The sequence below is a fragment of the Musca domestica genome, unplaced genomic scaffold (assembly GCF_030504385.1).
Source record: "Musca domestica strain aabys unplaced genomic scaffold, Musca_domestica.polishedcontigs.V.1.1 13, whole genome shotgun sequence".
Taxonomy (NCBI): domain Eukaryota; kingdom Metazoa; phylum Arthropoda; class Insecta; order Diptera; family Muscidae; genus Musca; species Musca domestica.
The window spans coordinates 7,496,518-7,520,082 of record NW_026712172.1 but is presented as its reverse complement, the minus strand read 5'-3'; the positions used below and the strand labels follow the sequence as shown (position 1 = coordinate 7,520,082).

At 35.1% G+C, this 23,565-nt stretch overlaps 3 protein-coding genes across 3 annotated transcripts in view; 1 reads left to right on the top strand and 2 right to left on the bottom strand.

The window, feature by feature from the left end:
• LOC101893369 (uncharacterized) overlaps nucleotides 1–23,565 on the bottom strand; it is a 42,234-nt gene that overhangs the window by 4,840 nt on the left and 13,829 nt on the right. The window contains exons 2-5 of the mRNA XM_020037065.2: nucleotides 12,162–13,508; nucleotides 8,248–8,346; nucleotides 7,978–8,190; nucleotides 6,204–7,259 (exon numbers count right to left, since the gene is read on the bottom strand). Coding sequence (XP_019892624.2) covers nucleotides 6,204–7,259; nucleotides 7,978–8,190; nucleotides 8,248–8,346; nucleotides 12,162–13,508 — 2,715 coding nt within the window. The remainder of the gene's footprint in view (nucleotides 1–6,203; nucleotides 7,260–7,977; nucleotides 8,191–8,247; nucleotides 8,347–12,161; nucleotides 13,509–23,565) is intronic.
• Nucleotides 389–2,471, top strand: LOC101893704 (zinc finger protein 722). Its single transcript, XM_005184447.4, has 3 exons — nucleotides 389–786; nucleotides 850–1,017; nucleotides 1,074–2,471. Exons 1-3 carry the CDS (start codon nucleotides 487–489, stop codon nucleotides 2,391–2,393), a joined length of 1,788 nt encoding a protein of 595 aa, XP_005184504.1. The 5' UTR covers nucleotides 389–486; the 3' UTR covers nucleotides 2,394–2,471.
• On the bottom strand, nucleotides 6,158–7,941 carry LOC131800834 (zinc finger protein 676-like). Its single transcript, XM_059118596.1, has one exon. It carries the CDS (start codon nucleotides 7,134–7,136, stop codon nucleotides 6,162–6,164), a length of 975 nt encoding a protein of 324 aa, XP_058974579.1. The 5' UTR covers nucleotides 7,137–7,941; the 3' UTR covers nucleotides 6,158–6,161.

Here is a 23,565-nt window from a genome sequence, read left to right as displayed (position 1 = left end):
TATAATTCGTGTTTTTCAACAATTTTTACAAATTTAAATAATTTTTCATTCAACATTTTCAATTCTAAAATTGGTTTGACAGTTCATTGTCCAAGCAGCTGTGTCGACGCATCTACCTATATTCTTCTACCATGGTAAACCCTGAGTTTCTATTTATAAATAATAAGCGTCCTCTGCTTTATTTTTGGAATTCATTAAAACAAATAGCTATTTATTTTCAAGGTGAATAACTTCGCAATCAAAAATGAAAAAAGTTAAAAACTATATGATTGTCAATTACATCTTGTTAAATACACCAATGCACAAGAACACATATTTTTTTGCATGTTGAAAATGGAACACAGCTATGTTATAAAACCATATTTGCCATCTGGTCAGACCCTGTGAGTGTGGCAACACTCTTTAAAACAAAACAAATCAATTGTGGGAAGCTCAGGGAGAGCAAACATTACATGTTTCATATTGTGCAGGATCGGAAAAATTAATATGTGTGACTATATGGAATATATAAAATGCGGAGAAATTCTGTTGTCACCATCGTTGGATTACAAGGACCAGTACATACTTAAGTGTATAGAATGTGAGGACTGTTATACGGATATGGACATGTTAATAGAGCATTGTTTAGGCCACTATCAACAAAACATTGCGGAGCTCGATGAAAAATCCTCAGTTTCAGCATTGATTGATGATATGTTTGATGGCGAAGTAAACGATGGCTCTAATGTGGAGGAAAAGGTCACTGTCAAATATGAAATATTATCCGAATTGGAACCAGAAGATATGGTATGAATACTCTTACATTTCATCTGTATAAATAGTAAAATACTAAGTACTGTCCATTTTCAGGACTCCATATCTGTAATTGATATCGCAGAAGAGTATCTTGATGAGAAGATCGAACATCTTAATAGCTCCAAGGATGAACCAGATGATGAAGATGAATTAGAAAAGGGATCTGATGAAAATCAGGCCGAGGAAGAGTGTTTGCTTGAGTTGGGGGAGTCTGGAGATGAAGTAGATATCATACATAATCATATGATAATTTTTAATTCAGCACCCTTCTTTCATAGTGTACCGATGATGGTGAAGACAGTAAAACATCAATGTTTGTACGAAATTTTATGGGTATTAAACTGAATGTGACCACAATAATCGCTGCCTACAAGAAACAACCATACTTGTGGAACAGCAACAATCCTCCTGATGTACGCGCCAAAGAACGCCCGAAATGTCTACAGAAAATTGCCGATGAAGTCAAAGACAGAATAAATGTTTATATGACGACTAAGGAAGTTGCTGCGGTTATAGCACGCCTAAGACATGACTACAGAGAACGCTTGAAGCGAGAAAACGAGTTTGGAGCCGAAAACAGCAAAACCAAAAATACACGGTCTTGGTTTTATGAGCAAATGGATTTCTTGCAGCCCTATATGGAGAACTGTTCCATTTTTAATTTAGATTCTAACCAACCGCCACTGGAAATTGAACAAATCATACATCTCTTTGGAATATATAAACGGTTGCCAGTTCTGTGGAATTGTGAACTAATTGAAAATGTCTGCACTAACAAACGTTCGGAAGCCCTATCACAAATGCAGAAAATGATAGATAACGAAATGGGCATTAAAGTCAATATAAATAACATCAAACGTTATTTACACACAATTCATGCGTTCTTCACTAAGGAGAAGCGCAATAGTACAACAAACTTTCGCACCACAAAAGAGAGATTTGATTTGTACAAGCATCTGGTATTTTTAACAGATCATGTTGGACCTTTTAAGTGTACAGATTGCAATCGTTCATTCCTCAGTCCTCTCAATTGGAAGGTACACATGGCTGAACACGATGGTACAATACCTCTAACGTGTTCGCTATGCAAAAAGGAGTACAAAACTACAGATGCCTACATGGCCCATGCTAGAAGACATATGAATGACTTGCGCTATGAATGTAAAGAATGCGGCAAAAAGTTCTCCAGGCCCGCCGATCTGGAAATTCATTTACGCTGCCACACAGGCTCCAAACCATACTGCTGTGAAATTTGTGGAGCCTCATATCGACACAGTCAGGCATTTAAAACCCATAAAAGACGACATCAAAAACAGTATTTACATCATTGTCCTGTGTGTTCGAAAGGTTTCTACAAGAAGGATCAGCTGAATAATCATGTACGAACCCACACCGACATACGGGACATTAAATGTGATATATGCGGCAAAGGATTTAAGACAAAGAAGACTATGCTGCAGCATAAGTTTACACACGAGGAAGGCCGCAATCATGTCTGTCCGTTCTGTGACAAAACTTTCAAAAACAAACTTGGTTTGGCTCAACACATAAAAATTCACCGCAAAAATGATATACTTGAACTGGAAATTAGTTCATAATAAAGATTCCAAAATATTGCCTCAATAGGAATGTGTACATAATTTTTGTTTTTTTTTATGTGTCTTTTATAAACTTTTAATAAAATAAATATTTAGTTAATTTTAGCCAAAATTAAATACCCACCACACGTTTGTAGATCTGATGTTTTTCGTGTGTTCACCAAATACTGGTAAACAGCTTGAATCCTGAGCATTTACCATATGTGTGAGCTGATACTAACCTTTGAAAGCTATTTGATTGTTTTTTTTTTTTTCTAGAATCACATAGGATGTATGAGTGTATCTACGTTCTCGATAGTTTGTTAAAAAACACCTGTTTGTGCTACAACAACAATTTTTTTCAGTTAAACTTTCTCAACTCATTTACTGTACTTTTGAGTGAACAGGAAAAATACGCAAGAAACGCAGACACATAACATATTTTAAAAGCTAAATATAAATGAAATTCACATACATCAGATTAAACGCGTTAATCGTCACAAAACCATCAACATTTTCTTTTTAACCACAATATCGAAAAACTTGTTTGAAACAGTCTAATTATGACAATTTATTATTTTCCTGTTGTTTACAAAAGACAAATTGTCTTAGGTCAGGATGGTATTTTACTACAACTTTTTAAACTTAGATATATTGTCTATTATAAACCCAATACAAAATATTTGTGAAATGAAACTATATAGATGCTAAAGCTTTATCCGAACCAATCTGTATCTCCCTAACTCATTTTCGAGTTACGGACAAAAGTCGGTCAAATTAAAATACATATAACTTCGGCAACTAACAAAATTTTTCGGAACGACACCAACGAAATGAAAGTAGTCGTTAATACCTACCGATAAATACCAATGTTGTTAATTTTAATTTCTTTTTATACCCTCCACAATACTACGGAGGGTATATTAACTTTGTCATTCCGTTTGTTACTCCTCGAAATACTCATGTAAGACCCAACAAAGTATATATATTCTTGATCAGCGTAAAATTCTATTTCGATTAAGCGATGTTCGTTTGTCTGTTGCAATCACGCGATCTTCTAAACGAATCAAGATAGAAGGCTAAAATATTGCACACATGTTTATTTTGCAAGTAGGCAGCTTAAGTTCGTAAATGGGCCATGTAGGTCCACTTTTTCATATAGCCGCCATATAACGGTACCTCCCAATATTCGGTCTTTTGATGATTTTAGCGACATTATTCACTCACAAATTTGGTATTTGAAGTTCCAAAGGGATACTACAGCCTTAGACAGAAAATTGGTTGTGCAGGTCCACGTCTTCGTATAGCCCCCATACAACGGTACCTCCCGATATTCGGTATTTTGATGATTTTAGCTACATTATTCACCGTTTATTTCAAATTTGTGGTAATGTCTATGGTAATGGCTTATGACAACAATGCCTATGTAGGTCCACGTCGTATAGACTCCAATATAACGGCTATATTCGGTATTTTTAAGACTCTAGTATTTTTACGGGTTTTATTTTTTTGAAAATGTCCAATTTTTTTCAAATGGTGGAGGGTATTCAAAGCTCGGCCCGGCCGAAGTTACTGCTTTTTATCTTGTTTATATCAAAATTTTGGGTTTTAAATTTGCCGATTCTTGTTGTTGACTCAAAAAATGACTTAGAGAATCCCACTACTGAACCAAAACTCAATACATTTTTACATTTTTAAATGACGTTGATCAACATGTACTGTAGCTGATTATGATAAAAAGTCTTCTCTACAAGATGTACATGCCTTTTATACTTTCCACCATTGTATGGAGGGTATAAAGTATAAGTTTGTCATTCCGTTTGAAATACCCCGAAATATACATTTTAGACCCCACAAAGTATATATATTCTTGATCAGCATAAAAGTTTATGTCGATTTAGCGATTTCCGTCCGTCTGTTCCACGTCTTCGTATCGGCCCCATATAACGATACCTCCCGATATTCGGTATTTTGATGATTTTAGCGACATTATTCACCGGAATCATTTCAAATTTGGTATTTGAAGTTCGTAATGGATACTACAGCCTATGATAGAAAATCTGTGCAGGTACTTCGTATAGCCCCCATAAAACGGTACCTCCCTGTACCGGTATTTTGGTGATTTTAGCTACATTATTCACCGATTTTTGTTTAAGTTTCGCATTTGAATATTATAATGGCTTTTAAGATTTTTTCAGAAGTTTTAACGGATTTTATTTTTTCCTTTTTACTTGTTATTAATTAGATTAATATAAATATATCAAAATATAGATCAATTTGGTTACAGAATACATTCGGCAAATGTAAGCGATTTGTGATGCCTCAAAGTAAATGCATGAAATAAATAAAAAAGAAGTAAAAAAACATAAAGTTCGGCCGGGCCAAACTTTTAATACCCTCCACCTTAGGGTAAAAGAAACATTAGAAGAAATGTGGCAAAAACCATTAAAATGTCGATTATGGGGAGGTACCGTTATATGGGGGCTATACCAAAACGTGGACCTATAATTACAATCTTTCGCCACCGGAGCTGGAACCCATTATGACCCACAAATACCAATTTTCAGACAAATCCGTGAAAAAATGTGGCATAAATCATCAAAATACCGAATATCGGGAGGTACCGTTATATGGGGACTATACCAGAACGTGGACCGATATATCTCATTTTCAATACCAACCATCCTAGACACAATGCAAATAGCTCTGCTAAATTTTGGAGCTCTACGTCAAATAATGTGGGCTGTATCGTGATTTCAACAGACAGACAGACGGACAGACGGACATCGTTAAATCGACTTAGAATTTTATGCTGATTATACTTTATGGGGTCTAAAACGAATATTTAGGGATGTTACAAACGGAATGACAAAGTTAATATACCCTCCTTTCCAAGGTGGAGGGTACAATAACAAGGTCGAGTTCGTCAGAAAAGAGTTGCTATATTAAAATTAGCAAATGAGTTTACCTTTATTGTTATGCCGTGTATATAACTTTATTTACAAATCACTTATATAAAAAGAAATATACCCTTCCTTCGTTCCAATTTAATTTACAACATCTTCAACAGTTATGAAAAAAAAAATTGACACTTTTGAACAAAGCATGATTCGTAAGTTCATAGATAGGAATATGTACACAAGGTGTTCGAATATTCTATTAATATTTTAAGAACATTCATTCAAAATCATCAATATTTCGTGTGGAACGTGATGTGGGCATTTTTGAATTCCGACGACCAGTTCAGACAATCAAATACGAATTATTTATCATCGATTGCTACATTGAGGGAGACAATTTTTCTTCTCCAACTTCCGGCATTCACAGGGTTAGGATTATTTAGTTTGTAAGTTAGTTGTAAGTAAAAAAACTTGTAGAATTACTCAACAAAAAACTTCATATGCCAGGAACAAGCTTGTTATTTGCCTAAATAGCAGAAATTTTAATTTATACGTTATCTCACTTATAACAGTTTGTTAACATTTGCGTATTATTATCATTAAAATAATAACAGAACCGTTAGGGGTTAAATGCGAGATTCTTATCTCTTGGGACGTTTAAAATGGGACGATGATAAAGCTTGGAAGTTGGTACTCCAATCCACTAGTTACACATATTTAAACCAACTCTAGCACGTATTATTTCTAACAATTTTGTCAATAACCGTTTAAAAGCATTAATTATGCTCCATAGAGTATAGTAGAGGACAAATTTGCTGATAAATTAAAGTAAAAAAGTAAAGTAAAAAAAATTAATGTAAAAAAATATACATAAATTTTCATTACAAAATTAAGCTTTTGTTTTATTTTGCAATTTCGTTTTTGTGCCAACATTTGAGCGATGTGTTCTCAAATGCTGGGAAACGCCGATTTTATTCTTGTACATTTTTCCGCACAGTGGGCATGGATGGTTACGGCCTTCCTCATGTGTAGATTTGTGTGCCTTAAGTGTCTTTTTGGCTTTAAATTTCTTGCCACAAATACCGCATGCATAATTGCGTATATTGGTATGTGTGGTCATATGTTCTCTCAACTTTTCATCGTAGTAAAATCCCTTCGAACAAATTTCACAAAATACTTTATACAGCTTTTCGTGGCGACGTTTGTGATCAACTAACGCTGAAGCTGTGGTAAATACAGAACCACATACTTCACAACAATATGACTTTATTCCGGTATGAGTATACATATGTACTCGCAGATCGGCATGTCTTATGAACATTCCACATTCCTTGCATTCGACCCGTAAGTCATTCATATGGCGTCTGGCATGTGCGACATAGGGTTCCATCTGCTGATAAATCTTGTTACACATTGGACATCGAAGCGGATCGTTGCGATTATGTTTCTGATAGATGTGCACCTTTAAATGAAGTGGGCTTCTATTCCTTCGCCCACAAATGCCACAGCAAAAAGGCCCAACATGATCGTGTAAAAACTTCATGTGATCATAGTACATGGAAATGTTTTCATTATTCTTATTGTTTTTGAGAAGCATGGTCTTCTCTTTGGATAAATGTGCATGAATACTATCCAAATATTGTTGCAAAATACTAACATTAATTTTTAAGCCCATTTCTTTGTGAATTGGCTTCAACATTCGTTCGAGAGCCTCTTGTCGTTTGTTGGAACAAACGTTTTCAACCAATGAAGTATTCCATAGAACTGGGAAGTTCTTGTATATCTCAAGTATTTGTATGATTTGCTCCTTTGTCAGATTTGTCCGCTGTGAATCCAGTTTGGTTATTGTAAAATGATCCATCATTGGCTGCAAAAATGCCAATTGCTTAAAATACCAGCCAGGTACAATTTTGTTTCTTTCCGCTGCCTTGCGTTGCTCAATTGTTTTGTAACGTCGCAACTTAACACAATAGGTATGTCTGGTTACCTTAAAGTTTGTAACAATTGTTACAAATTGTTACTGGAAGTCGTCTGTTAACCCAAAAGTTCTGCAAAAGAGAGCGGTTGGAGAGAGAAATTTTGACAGTTCTTTCAGTGAGAGTTTGCAAATTCTTGCTGGAAAAATTTCTTCCTGCAATCTCTTGCAACTCTTCTTCTTCTCATTCATCGACATTCAATCAGATGTTTTCTATTGTTTACTTATTTCTTTTTGTGCTTTTAATTTGAAAATATTGTTTTGGAATTAACAAGACTAATTGTTTTTGGAGAACAACTTTACAAAATGTGAAAAACATAAATATTAATATGTTATAAGAAAATAAAAGACTATTTCCAACATTTTTAGACAAATGCCATTAGCAACTGGTTTAAAGGATTCCGCGGAACACATCAAATCTATCTTCCTTTTATTGCTCATACTTTTATTTTATTGCCAATTTCCTTTTTATTTATAAAACTTGTGAAATTGGTGGTGGTTCCTTTCGTTTAATTCTTTTAAAGGGGGACAAATTGGTTTGTTTTGACAAATCAGCTGATTAGTTGCAAGCTTGTGCAGGAATACCGTCTGTTTACTTTTCGCAATTTCCTTGCAAAAGAGAATAAAACTACCTTACTCTCTCAGAAAGATGTTGCTGGACAATTCCTGCAGGGAAAGTAACCAGACACACCTAATATTCCTGTCGTATTCGAAGTAGGATGTGACCAACCATGCTCGTGTCCAATTCAATGTTTCGTGCAGTTTTCAATTCCAGTGCAATGTTTTTCAGACATAAATTCCGTTCATCGTTGTTTAACTTGTTTGGAAATAGATTTCGATTCCAAAGGCTAGGTTGATTTTGATAAGCGAATAAAATTGCTTTATAGTTAAGATCACATTTTAAGAACTCCTTGACAAATGATTTACTATGTTCGCCCATCAACTGAAATGTTGAAAATGGTAAGGTAAGAACTATAGAATAACTGCAAACTTTGGTTACCTCATCGCCACAGTCCGAAAAAGTTTTTTCAATTGATTTTTCAGCATGGCAAACATCGTTGTTACTATTTGTGCCCTGCAGAGTTTTTTCTAGAGGATCCTGTAAGTAATGAATGGAAGACACCATGATTGTTTCCAGATGCTTATCTGATGAAGTCTATATCTGTAGGTAATAGTTAACATTTAAACTATTTTTTAATGTGTAGAAAAAAATAACAATCTAAGTTGCGGACTCAATGGAAAGATTTAAGGGTGAACACCGTTCGCATAGCAATTTCTTGCAAGTCAATGAAATATGAAATAGATTATCTTTAAACTCCTTTAAACCAATGGTAAAATATACAAGAATATGGAGATAATAATAATTTTAAAAATCTAGAAAAAAGTTTTACAGCCATTCTTTAGCTCATTATTTCTCAAAGTATGGGTTGCGAGAAAATAATAGATGTGTCCATAAATGTGGGATGAATTAAATCCTTCTTTGGCCACATACAACCGAAAGCCCAAATAGACTTCTGTGTTCTTAAAATATCCGCATACAACAACCAACGATGGGCCAAGGAATTTCTTTTTCGAATATTTTTACGACTCTTGTTAGACCTATATTCGAATATGGTTTTATTGTATGGGACCCTGAATATGCAACAGGTTAAAATTAATTTGATTGCCTAAACTAAAAATCAGACGTAGGAAGCTATTCGGTATTTTGTTGATTTTAGCCACATTTTCTTATAAAATTGTTTGAAAATCCACACAAGAAGTTTTTCGTAGTATTTTAGCCTCTGGAAGAAAATTTTTTATATATATGTCCACGATATTGTATAGCCCCCATACAACGGGGCCCCCGATATTCGATATTTTGACGATTTTAGGGACATTATTCACGGGAGTTGTTTCAAATGTCGTAGCTAGAATGCGTAATGGGTACTATTGCCCATGACAAATAATTGGGTATGCAGGCCCACGTCTTCGTATAACGTCCCCAAATAAAGGTACCTCCCGGTATTCAGTATTTCGATGATTTTAGCGACATTATTCACCGGAATTGTTTCAAATTTTGTATTTGAAGTTCGAAATGGATACTACAGCCTAAGAGAGAAAATTGCCTGTGCAGGTCCACGTCTTCGTATAGCCTCCATATAACGGTACCTCCGAATATTCGGTATGTTGATGATCTTAGCGTCATTATTCACCGGAGTAGTTTCAAAATACGTATTTAGAGTTCGTAATAGGCACTACAGTCTGTGACAGAAAATTGTCTATGTAGGTACAGGCCTTCTTATAGGACCCATACATCAGTACCTCCTTATAATCGGTATTTTGATGATTATTCACTGGATTTTTTTTTTTTCAAGTTTCGTATTTGAATATTTTAATGGCCCATGACAAGAGTTTCCTATGCAGGTCCTCGTCTTCATATAGACCCTAATATAACTGCTATGTTCGATATTTTTAAGATTTTAACAGAATTTTAGCGTATGTTATTTTTTTTAAATTTCCAAATTCGTTCCAAATGGTGGAGGGTATTCAAAGTTCAGCCCGGCCGAACTTACTGCTTTTTTACTTGTTCATCAAACTACCGAATATCTGGAGGTACCGTTATATGGAGGCTATACGAAGACGTGGACCTGCCAAGACAATTTTCTGCCTTAAGTTGTAGTATTCATTACGAACTTCAAATGCCAAATTTGAAACAATTCCGGTGAATAATGTCGCTAAAATCATCAAAGTACCGAATATCGGGAAGTACCATTTTATGGGGGCTATACCAAAACGTCGACCTACATTTCTCATTTTCAATACCAAACAAAGACCTAAAATGGTAAAGACTGAACAAAATGCATAATTGGAAAATAGTTAATGTGAAAAAATATATAGGGGCGCTGCTCACAACTGTGACATGTTAGCATAAAAATCATAGTTACAGAGCAATTTTACGAATAACATTTTTTGTAAACCAATAATCTGGACTAACAATTGCATTCCATTGACTTTTTCAATTAATTAAAAAATTGCATTTGCTGTTAAATCCGTTTAACATTGGAGAATAATTTGTTATGATATCGTAACAACAGTATTTACACCTGGTGACAATATTTTGACTTTGTCTTGTCCCAAAATTCCTGCAGACATAATATACATTTGAGTAAAATTTTCAACCTACTTCATTTCGTTCGGAAGCTACAGTGATTTCCACAGGCGGAAAGACGGATTGACGGACGGACGGACATCGACATAGAATTTTATGCTGATCAAGAATATATATACTTTGTGGGGTCTAAAATGTATATTTCGAGGTGTTACAAACGGAATGACAAACTTAATATGCCCTCCATACTTTGGTGGATGGTATAAAAAGACAAAACATTGACATGACAAGAAAGGACAGTTACATGTTAGCATATCGCCCCTGTCCACGACTGCATATGATCCTAAATCTCAAATTTTTGCATATTTTAGTTTGGTTTAGCCAACGGGCCCAGAACGGCATTTTTTTGTTGGACGTTTGCAGATTGTACAGGACATGGCGAGCCAAAATATTGTTGTTACATTTCGAAAGAAAAAAAATTCTTCTGTAAAAAATGGGTTGATGCGACGGTATTTGGGTACAGTCTAACATATCGAAAATAAGAAACATAACTCATTAAAAATATGTTTTATCAAGAAGTTATGAAATTCTACTCTGTTGTCCCATACTTTCTCACTCTCTCTGGAAAACAACGATCAGAATTTTTGGTCAAAGATGTATGGTCATAAAGTTTCAATATTTGTGATGAAATTCAAGCGTAATGGTGTGATTTATTTATATTTGACTAGAGCACTCCAGCATTTATATGAGAATAAATCTTTTGTGTCTCGTACCATCGCTCGTTACCGTGATACTGGTAGCATAGCCTGACGCAAAGGAAGTGGACGGAAGAAAACAGCAACATCAGCAGAAATGGTTCGAAAAATGGCTCGTGAGCTTAACATATCGCAATATTCCATTCGGCAAATGTTGAAAAATGAGCTCGGGGTAAAGCAACTGAAATTCCAAAATGTGCAAGAACTTACACCGCAAACAGAAAGAAAATAGACTCAAAAGAGCTAAAGAGTTGCTTCGCTTGGCCGAAAGTGGTGAACTGCCAAAATATTCGTTATCTAGCAGTTTGCAAACAAACAAAATGATCGTGTTTACTTGCCAGAGGTCAGCTGAAAATGTGCACCTTCGGTTGGCTACCAGAACTCAAGCGCCGGTCATAACAGCCGATGGTCGCTCTCCGCTCGTATGTATCGACCGTGGCATCAGAATAAATGCCGAATATTATCGCGAAAATATTCTGGAGGGTGTATTAAAGCCTTCGTCACGCAAACATTTTGGCTGCAGACCTTGGACATTCCAACAGGATTCAGCACCATCGCACTCAGCACGCGCCACCCAAGAATGGTTACAAAATGAGGTTCCTCGCTTAATTTCCAGTGCACAATGACGCCCAAAATCTCCGGATACCAATCCGTCTGGAGGATATTTGGAATGCAAGGTTGGCACTAAAAAATACCAAGGTGTTGATCACCTCAAGCAAGCGCTTCGCCGGGAATGAGCGAAGATAACGCAGAGCATCATTCGGGCAGCGTGTGACGGTTTCATTGGCCATTTGAATGCCATAATTCGTGCCAAAGGTGACCAATTCGAACAAATCTAAACTTGTTCTAAAATTTAATGCTATTTCCGACATTTTTTGCTTTCATTCAATAAAATTAAAAATCGAAAAAACATTACATGCTATCGAAACGTTTTTTTTTTTAATGCAGTGATTTATTTACAAGAAATACAGTTTTAACATTTAATTTTTTTACTAAATACTCATTATTATACAAAATTCTGTACAGACATTTAAAAAACTATTCGACATTTTTTTCAAACAAAAACGCCTACATTGTAAACGGACTCAATACGGTCTCCATATTCTTACGATGAGTTCTCAGATGATGCGTAACTCCAATTTTATTTTTAAATAATTTTCCACACAGGGGACATGGGAACTCACGCGAATCTGCATGAGTGGATTCGTGTATTTTTGTGTGTCTTCGCGTCTTAAAAGCTTTGCCGCATATGCTGCAGCAATATTTGCGTATATCCGAATGACAAATCTTGTGCCTGTTCATTTTGGCTCTTTCATAGAATCCCTTTGAACAAATGTCACAAAAAAATTTGTAGACTTTTTCGTGGCGACGGCTATGCTCAGTCAGAGAATAACGTTTGGTAAACGATGCTCCGCATACATCACAAAAGAATGGTCTAACACCGGTATGGGTACGCATATGTGTTCGGAGATCGGCAAGTCTTATGAAGCGCTTACCACATTCCTTACATTCGTCCTGCAAATCATCCATGTGTCTTCGAGCATGGGCCACGTAGGGCTGAACGTGTTCATATTCCTTGCTGCATATTGGACATCTTAATGGGTCATCGCGGTGGTGCGACTCATAGATATGTACCTTTAAAAACAGCGGACTTTTATGCTTCCGCCCACAAAACTCACACATAAGAGGACCAACGTGATCATTCAGGTATTTCATGTGATCGTAGTATAACAACTCGCTTTCCGGCTTCTTGTCTTGGTTATCAAGCAGCAAGCTCTTCTCTTTGGCAAAATGGACATGCAAACTTTGCAAATATTTTCTTAAGGATGTCTCTTTGATTGTCAAGCCCATTTCACGGCGTATTACTTGGGACATTTCCCCAAGTGCTTCCTGTCGTTTATTGAAACAAACATTTTCGGCCAAGTTTGTGTTCCATAGATTTGGAAATCTTTGATATATTTGAATAATTTGCAAAATTTGTTCTTTTCGTAAATGCTTTCGTTGTGAATCAAAATTGACGATAGATAGCTGTTCCAGGGTCAGTTCTAAGAATGCGTATGCCTCAAAATACCATTTAGGCACAATTTTGTTCTCAATTGCATCGTGACGATCCTCGGCCGTTTTAAAGCGGTTTATTCTGATTCTGAAATGTTGTCGCACACGAACTGTTGTAAGACCAACAAGGTTTGTATCAAGCTCTATGTTTCGTTCACTTTTTATTTCGTTTGCAATTTTCTGCAGATATGCATTACGTTCATCGTTGTTTAATTTTTTTGGAAATAGTTTCGGGTCCCATAGTTGTGGTACTTTTTCATATGCTCTCATAAAGGCTTTCCAATTATCGTCACATTCTAGGAATTTACTAACAAATGCACGGGCTTTCTTAATTTCCTCTTTGTGAGTGTGGGCTAGAGGATCCTGTAACAATCGGATAAAAATTCAATTCAAGCTAGAATCTGTATCAAGTGAAAATAAAGTCATGAGACGGAAGTGTAGTAACCACAAATAATAGGGAAAATGTACCTAGTCTTAATACATTTATCTTCAAAGAGTGACGTATATTAAAATTATAAAAAAAATTGCAAGAGCTACTGCTTATTACACACATTACATATATCTACACACATTTATTTGTAAAACAAGGAAATGAGTGATTTTCGGTTAAAAAAATAAAAAAATTGTTGACTCAAAAATTAATTTTAAGGAGGACATTGATTTTTCTACTGCGACGCATACGCTTTTCAGCCTCGAAGGCATTCTTTAAGTCTTCTTAAGTCAAGACGTGTTAGAATTAAGATAGTCGATGTCTCTGTTTAAAAGTCATTGCAATTGCAAATCTATTTCTAGTTGTTCAATACATTCTCAAAATTTATAACTCTTACGTTCTGTATGTATTTAAGTTACGTCGTTGTGATGGAGAATTGCGATTTTTATTAAATTGATTTTAATATATAAATATTAAAGTATTGAGTAATGGATTTAAGAAAAAATCTTTATATTCCTTTATTCTGCTGCTTGGTTTTGTGGGTTAACATCGATATGGTTATGATGCTTAAAACTTTTCACGTTGGCTACGCGATGTTCATGAAGGTGGACTAAAATGTTTATGTTGAGATCAATATTTTCTGTAATGTTTGAAAGAAAAATGGGAGAATTTTATGCAATCTTTGCAACAGAGTCGGCATGTTCATTACCAGATATACCAATATGTCCAGGGTTCCACCAAGTAAGTTTTATTTAATTCTTGTTGAATGTAAGTAAGTAAGTCTATGCAAGCCCATTTAGTATTTGATATATTCAGTATTGATTTTATACCAGATAAGCCGACAGTAAAAATCGCAGTTTTTTCCTTATATTGTTGTGCTATAGTAGAACTCCTGCTACTACGACGGTAAAAATGGAATAGTAGTTATTTGTAATTTTAGAAGCAAGCATGGTACAATGAAGAGAAGGTAGGTCAACTTTGAAAAAATTGCAAGTATAGAGGTCTACCTGTTTGGCTTGTAATGTCAGAAATAGTATCAAAACAATAACAAAATCAAACAACTTGTTGCATTTATTTTGAATAAATAATTGAAAACCGCGAAAACTGAATGAAAGGTCAACACTTCTTTTCAAAACCAGGTTCTATATATCTCTAAAGGATTATTTCGCTACAAAAACTCTAGATTTTGTCGATGCATACGATGAAATAAACATTTTGAAAACATCCGAATTTGAATGTTTTCTGAACAATTTTTTTGTTATTGAAAAGAAAACACATACATAAACAAATAAAGATGACATATTAAGCCAAGAAAATAAAAAAATTGAAATCATATGGTATCATAGCCCTACCTTGATATCATTGTACCATGGAAGCAAGCATGGTACAATGATATCAAGGTAGGGCAGGGATGCTCAAAACAAAAAATGAATGTGTATTGGTGCGAGAGAGTGAACGTCCACTCAAAGAAATTTCATGAGTTGTTGGCGCCAACTAATGCATAATGATATTATTATTATTACAGTGTATTAGCATATTATAGGGGGAAATGTTATGTTTTGTATAAATAAAAATATATAAATTTAATTTTATTTCAACTTAAAACATAAATAAAAAAATTAAATTAAATGTAAAAAAAACAACTCACTGATTAATTTAAAAATAATCGATACAAAAGTAGTTAAATAAAAAATGGAGATTTAAGGCTTTTGAAGCAGGGAATACTTAATAAAAATATTAATATTTAAATTAAAAAAAATGTTAAAATGACGTCTCAAAACGTCATATTTTTTATTTTGCCACATAAAATGCATTGAATATTATCAAAAGCATTTTTAACCATAAAATATGATTGTAGCATTCTGGCATGTAGTTAAGCTGAAATAAAATAATGCAAATGAAATTATTGTTTCGCTAAGTGCATCAACGGTAGCAATGCGTACAGCCACACACGTCTTCATTCGTCGGTGTCTCATCGACGACTGATTCTTATTCTCATTGCGAGTTCGTGTTGGTTTGTTTATACTTTTTCGTCCAAGGCTGCCCATAGCTGAGGTAGGGCAATGATACCATATGATTTCAATTTTTTTATTTTCTTGGCTTAATATGTCATCTTTATTTGTTTATGTATGTGTTTTCTTTTCAATAACAAAAAAATTGTTCAGAAAACATTCAAATTCGGATGTTTTCAAAATGTTTATTTCATCGTATGCATCGACAAAATCTAGAGTATTTGTAGCGAAATAATCCATTAGAGATATATAGAATCTGGTTTTGAAAAGAAGTGTTGACCTTTCATTCAGTTTTCGCGGTTTTCAATTATTTATTCAAAATAAATGCAACAAGTTGTTTGATTTTTTATTGTTTTGATACTAATTCTGACATTACAAGCCAAACAGGTAGACCTCTATACTTGCAATTTTTTCAAAGTTGACCTACCTTCTCTTCATTGTACCATGGAAGCAAGTATCTTTTCAGCATTATTTACAACTGCATATGCGGTTGTAAAATCATTCTTGGAAGCACCAGTAAAGAGTATTGACCAATCGGCATGTTGCGTAACTACTTGTTGAAAATGTGAGACACATATCTCGTTGGGGGTGTTGTCCTTTATTATTAAAAAAATCCTATTGATATTGTTGTGCATACAGGGTGAGATGATAAAACTGCAACCAACTTCAGACTGCTGTCATTACTAAGCCACTCGTCCGACAACTGTTAAAGTTATTCCAGTGACAGCTCACGTTTTGTTTACAAACGTACAAAAACATTTTGGTGAGAATTTATTCAGTTATTCGTGCTGGAATTCAAGCGTGATAGTGTGATTTTTTTATATTTGGCTGGAAATCCACAAGTGGCTATCGTTAGAGCACTCCAGCATTTAAATGTGAATAAATCTTTTGTGTCTCGTAACATCGCTCGTTACCGTGATACTTGTTGCGTAGCCCGACGTCAAGGAACTGGACGGAAGAAAAAATGAGCTCGGGGCAAAGCCATTGAAATTCCAAAAAGAGCACGAACTTACACCGCAACAGAAAAAATAGATTCAAAAGAGCTAAGAGTTGCTTCGCTTGGCCGAAAGTGGTGAACTGCCGAATTTGGTTTTTCTCATTTCTCAAAATGAAAATGTGCACCTTCGGTTGGCCACCAGAACTCAAGCGCCGGTCATGGTGATGGTGTGGGCCGCCATAACAGCCGATGGTCGTTCTCCGCTCGTATTAATCGACCGTGTCATCAGAATAAATGCCGACTATTATCGCGAAAATATTCTGGAGGGTGTATTAAAACCTTGGGAATGCAAACATTTTGGCCGCAGATCTTGGACATTGCAACAGGACTCAGCACGCGCCGCCCAAGAATGGTTACAAAATGAGGTTCCTAGCTTCATTTCCAGCGAACAACGGCCACCAAAATCTCCGTATACCAATCCTTGGGACTATTGTGTCTGGAGTATTTTGGAAAGAAAGGTTGGCACTAAAAATACAAAAGTGTTGATCACCTCAAGCAAGCGCTTCGTCGGGAATGATCCAAAATACCGCAGAGCAACATTCGGGCATAGTGTGACGGTTTCATTAGCCGTTTGAAGGCCATAATTCGTGCCAAATCGAACAAATCTAAACTTATTCTAAAATTTGATACTAAAAATTATGGAGTTTGACTTATTGCAGTTTTTTATCCACCCTGTATATCATAAAATATTTTAATTGGTGTTGTACGGAAGGCATATAAACAGGATCTGAAGCAGTCGTGGTATACAGATTTAATGAATTTTAGCGATGAGTTTGGGCTGTTTCTAAACATGTGAAATCCATAATCAATTTTATTTAGTAGTAGGGTTTTCATTAGTAACGTAAGTGTGTTGATATGTGCGTAGCAATAGGGAATCTGGGAATTACATACTACATAATAAATTATATCACTTAGGAGACCCCAAAGTGTGTATGATCGATGTTCATTCATGATAGGTTGCACCTTATTTTTTCTAAGGGATACGAAATTTATATACATGATTTTGCACATTCGTTGAAGAACATTAGCCTCATTCATTGGGTTCATATGTGTGTTAAAACTGCTGGTTGGAGGCTAATTTTATTTGACCTAATTTCGTTTTTGGAAGTTGCATTATATTTATGTAGTAGTTGTAAATTATAACATTCTTATAATATTCGTTAACTTCTCCAAATTGGATTAACTTTGGTTGTATTATGTAAAATCAGATAAAAAAATTAAAGCCAGAATTATAACTGCTTTTAACAATGAAAAAGCAGAATAGACAATAAAACAACATATTTGAGTTATTGTTCTTTACTGATAGGAATCCGTTCGACACACAATGACTTTTTTATTTGTAGTAACATCTACATACAAACCATATTAGATTAGTTCTTCTGAAAATATATATTTAATGCGTATTTCCAACAATGCAACTCAGCAAATCTTTAGCTTTCAAAAGGGTTCGATGTTATCTCAATTTGTTTGCGATGCGTCCTCAAATGTTGTATGACTCCAATATTATTTTTGAACATCTTTCCACACGTCGGACACGGATAAAGGCGGTTATCGGCATGCGTAGTTTCGTGCGTTTCCGAGTGTCTCTTGGTCTTAAAAGCTTTGCCGCATATCTTGCATGGATAATTGCGGACGTTGGAGTGCTTGATCATGTGTCGTGTCAAATGGAATTTTTCATAAAATCCCTTTGAGCAAATATCACAGAAGTGTATGAATTTCTGTTCATGGCGACGACTGTGTGTAGTTAGAGAGTGCCGTTGCGAAAACGAAGCACCGCACACTTCACAAACAAACGGCTTTGCTCCCGTATGGGTGCGCATATGCATTTGCAGATCGGCATGTCGTATAAATCGTTTCCCACATTCCTTGCATTCATCATGTAAATCATTTAAATGTCGTCGAATATGGGCCACGTATGGATTCACCTGCTCGTATTCCTTATCACATATTTGGCATTTCAATGGACCGCCGCGATGATGCGACTGATGAAGATGCAACTTAAAGTACAGCGGACTTTGGAGTTTCCGACCGCAAAATTTGCAAATAAATGGACCAACGTGGTCATTAAGAAATTGCATATGATCATAATAGAAAAGTTCTTTGTCCAGATTCCTTCCTTTGTTTTCCAGTGCATATCCCTTTTCCTTGGTAAAGTTACTATTTAAATTCTCCAAGTATTTTTTTAAAGAGGTTTCATTTATCTTCAAACCCATTTCATGGTATATTACTTCGGTCATTTGCTCACGATCTTCCTGTCGTTTGTTGTGGCAAACATTCTCTGCCAAGTTGGAATTCCACAGATTTGGAAATTTCTTATAAATCTTTATAATTTGCAAAATTTGATTCTTTTTCAAGTGCTTCAGCCTTGAGTCATAATGTTCCATTGATGTTTGTTTAATACTCGGCTCGAGGAACGCAAGTGCCTCAAAATACCACTTTGGCACCATTTTGTCAGCTATGGCTTTTTTTCGATCTTGGGCCGTTTTTATGCGACTTAAAATGATTCTTAAATGTCGTCGCACACGGACACTTATAAGACCAACCAGTGTGGTATCAAGTTCCAAGTTTCTTTCCTGGTTTATCTCCGTGGCTATTTGCTGCAAATAGGCGTTTCGCTCCTCACTCTTTAACCTTTTTGGAAATAGTTTTGGATCCCACAATTGAGGAACTTTCTCGTAGGCCGTCACAAAGGCTCTCCAATTTGCATTCGACTTTAAGAATGTACTAGCAAAAGCTCTGGTGTTTGTAGATTCCTCTTGCTTGGCAGTTCGAGCTAAAGGATCCTGTAACAATCGAAACAAAATGGGTTTTGCTGTTTTATAAAAAGAATAGATAAGCTCGCGGATCTCCTTGTAATTATTCCAAAAAATATTGCTATTTATGTTTATAAATAAGTAGGCATCACAATTTTACAATATACAGGTTGGAGGGCTATGTTTCGACATAAATATTACTTAGAACAAACAATAGTATTCATTTTATGTAAATACGTAGCTGCATTGAAAAGATAAGTTTTCTCTAGACTTTCAATTTGATTAAAACTAGGATTATACAAAATGCTGAAATTGGAATATAAACGATTTACCTAATTCCATAAATTACTCGCAATTGTTAAGTTAAGCAAATTATGTTAAATTATTCATTTTCCATAGTTGTGATAAACAAGCGTACAAAGGCATTTTGGCGAGAATTTTCCAGTAAAAAATTATTCGTTATGGAATTCAAGCGTGATAGTGTGATTTCTTTATATTTGGCTGGAAAACCACATGTGACTGTCGTTAAAGCACTCCAGCATTTAAATGTGAATAAATCTTTGTATCTCGTACCATCGCTTGTGACCGTGTAACTGGTAGCGTAGCTTAACGTCAAGGAAGTGGACGGCAGAAAACAACAACATCAGCAGAAATGGTTCGAAAAGTAAAGAAACGACTTGATCGAAACGCGCGTCAGAGTGGTCGAAAAATGGTTCGTGAGCTGAACATATTCGCCAAACATTGAAAAATGTTCTTGAGCTACAGCTATTGAAATTCCAAGAAGTGCAAGAACTTACACCGCAACAGAAAGAAAATAGACTCAAAAGAGCTAAAGAGTTGCTTCGCTTGGCCGAAAGTGGTGAGCTGCCGAATTTGCTTTTCTCCGTCTCCGATGAGAAAACATTCGTTCGTTGTCCAGCAGTATGTAAACAAACAAAATGATCGTGTTTACTTGCCAAGAGGTCAGCTGAAAATGTGCACCTTCGGTTGGCCACCTGAACTCAAGCGCCGGCCATGGTGATGGTGTGGGCCGCCATAACAGCCGATGGTCGCCCCTCGCTCGTATTATTATCGCGAAAATATTCTGGCAATCATTTTTGGCCGCAGACCTTGGACATTCCAACAGGATTCAGCACCATCGCACAAAGCGCATGCCACCCAAGAATGGTTTCAAAATGAGGTTCCTCCTATTGTGTCTGGAGTATTTTGGAAACGAAATTTGAAAAAAAAAATAAATTTGGCAAATTATATTGAAATCGGTTCAGATTTGGATATAGATCCCATATAAATTATCGGTCAATCTCATGTATTTGATGCATTATACACGCTGTGTACTCCACATTTCAATGAAATTTGGAAAGCGTGGTGGAATCTGCCTATTTTTTTTTTTTTGCCAAATTATATTGAAATCGGTTCAGATTTGGATATAGTTCCCATATACAAATTCGGCCGATTTTATGTATTTAATTCACCAAACACGCTATGTATTTCCAATTTCAATGAAATTTGGAATGTGTAACGGAATTTAAAATCAACATACATTTGCTAAATTATATTGAAATCGGTTCAGATTTGAATATAGCTCCCATATATATTTTCGACCGATTTCGTTTATTTGATTCACCAAACACGATATGTATGTTCGATTCCAATGAAATTTGGAATCTGTGACGGGATTTGATCAGAAAATAAATTTGTCAAATTATAATGAAGTCGGTTCAGATTTGGATATAGCTTCCATATATATTTTCGACCGATTTCGTTTACTTGATGCACCAAACATGATACGTATGTCGGATTCCAATGAAATTCGGCATAAGTGACTAGATTTGGTACAAAAATATGTTTGCCAAATTATACTGAAATCGGTTCAGATTTTGATAAAGCTCTCATATATATGTTCGATCGATTTCGTTTGTTTGATTCACCAAACACGATATGTATGTTCGATTCCAATGAAATTTGGAATCTGTGACGGGATTTGATCAGAAAATAAATTTGTCAAATTATAATGAAATCGGTTCAGATTTGGATATAGCTTCCATATATATTTTCGTCCGATTTTACATATTTGATGCACCCAACGCAATGTGTTTGTCCGATTTCAATGAAATTCGGGCAAAGAGAATTTGCTACCAAAAATAGTCAAATGTGGAAGGTGTGAAGGAATTTGGAATAAAAGTAAATTTTGTCAAATTATATGGAAATCGTTTCAGATAGAGATATGATTTTATTAAGAACCATTGACCTTTGGCTTTGTAATGGTATTAGACTAACAGTGAAACACTACACAATTTGATCTGAGGATACGATTATTACGGTCGATTATTATGTCACTAAACTTCAAAAGATTGCAGTTTCTTGAACGCTTGGCATTTGCTATGCAATTAATAAATCCGAAGGACAAAACCTTCGTGTATGGGGACTAAATTTAACATGTTAATACTTTTCTCATGGTCAGCTGTTTCCGGCATGTTCACGCGTTAATAGTCCGAACTATATGTTTGTTTACGCACTAAAGTATTACATTAATTACGTTTTGTTTTTTTTTTTTTTTTGTAACTTTTTTTGTGTATAGTTTTTTTTAAACTTGATAGATTTTGAAAGTTTATGGAAAATTTGTTTTTATATTAGAACTAGCTGGCCCGGTCCGCGTTGCCGGCCCGTCCTTTTAGTCTTTAATGCGTATTTTTTAAAGCCTAATAAATCACAGATCTCACTTATGCAAGCGGCACAATTTTGATTTTAAGTAATGACTTCATTATAATGACTCCAATTTTGATTATAAGTAATGACTTGATTATAAGCCAATGACTCCATGACTAAATAGAAATAAATTTTTGTGTTAAATACCTATGTGATAAAGAACATCTATAATAGGCCCATATGAAAATTCAGCTCAATTTTGTATTGTTAAAAAATTAACATTCCCATTCAAATGATCTATAATTTGGAATTTGTATTTCCAACGTTTAAAATCCTGTACTACGTGGTATTTAGTTTTGTCCACCACATACTTGAAAGCAGAATGTTGTCAGAATAGCCAAAAAATTACTCTTTTGCTCCCATTGCCATAAGATGGGCATTAATTTTTTTGTCATTGTGCGGTGGAGATCCAATAATGTCCGCATTTTTCACCATAGTATAATTCAATGACGATTAAAAAAATTTTCGGTCCCGCGTTACTTTCTAATTACGTATTTTTTTTTTTTTGATGTTTCTGCTACAATTTCCGACATTTCGGAGTTTATTTCCTATAGACGTACATCCCAAACCTACGTTCCCAACCAATATTCTCTTGGGGTTTACAAATTCAATAGAATACCAAATTTTCTTTTCTGACCACACATTGGTTGGGAAAGTGGACTTGGGTGTATACTAATGTGGGGACTATACTTAAATAAATTCCTATGTGGATAATTATCTGTAAGAAGGTTTTCTACCCCAGGGTTTTTTACACCAGATAGCCTCAAGACTGAGATGGGCCCTTTTCCGAAAAATAAAAATTTTGTGAGAAGAGGTTTTCTTCCCTCTAGAAACAAAGATGTCAAATAAGGGCCAAAAAAATCGAAAAAGTGGCCAAGACCCCGAAAATACCTTAAATCATTTGATGGTGATACCAAAACGTGATGATTTTTTGCAAGGATGGTTTTTTTCTTAAATTGTAGAATATACTTGAAATCGGGTTGTTCCGTTATCGGGGGTTATGACCCATATCATGACCTGCCAAAGCGATTAAAGGTATCTTGAATGTTTAGGAAGAATTTCTGGAAGGAATTCGCTCTACAATTTTGCGTCCTTTATAGTCGGTATTTCACTGATTGTAGTCCCAATGTATTTTGTATTTTGAGTTCTTATTGGACGAATTATTGCCTTATGAAAGAAGCAGGTCCACTTTTTGAAATGAACCCCATAACGCTTTTTCGGTAATTTTCATCTTCCAGCTGAAGGTCCTGGAGTTGAAAGCTAGATGCCAATTTTATACATGTAAGATCGCCATTTAACATCGTATTGCACACTCATTTCATTTTTTAATATTATTCATTAAGAATTGAAAACAATAAGAAATGTACACTTCAAAATTTTAAGAGGTCCTTTGAAAAATTTTCGATTTTAGAATTTTCATATCTTATTCTCTTCTGAAAAGAATATTATTCGTATTACCCAATGAATACATAAAATCTATGAATAACAGTTTTATCCGTTGTCGCTTTATACTACCCAAAAA

Coding starts and splice junctions, on each gene's coding strand:
- LOC131800834 (XM_059118596.1), bottom strand. CDS start 7,136: ATGATGGATCATTTTACAATAACCAAACTGGATTCACAGCGGACAAAT.
- LOC101893704 (XM_005184447.4), top strand. CDS start 487: ATGTGTGACTATATGGAATATATAAAATGCGGAGAAATTCTGTTGTCA. Junction 787..849: donor AATTGGAACCAGAAGATATG/GTATGAATACTC, acceptor GTCCATTTTCAG/GACTCCATATCTGTAATTGA. Junction 1,018..1,073: donor TGGGGGAGTCTGGAGATGAA/GTAGATATCATA, acceptor CTTCTTTCATAG/TGTACCGATGATGGTGAAGA.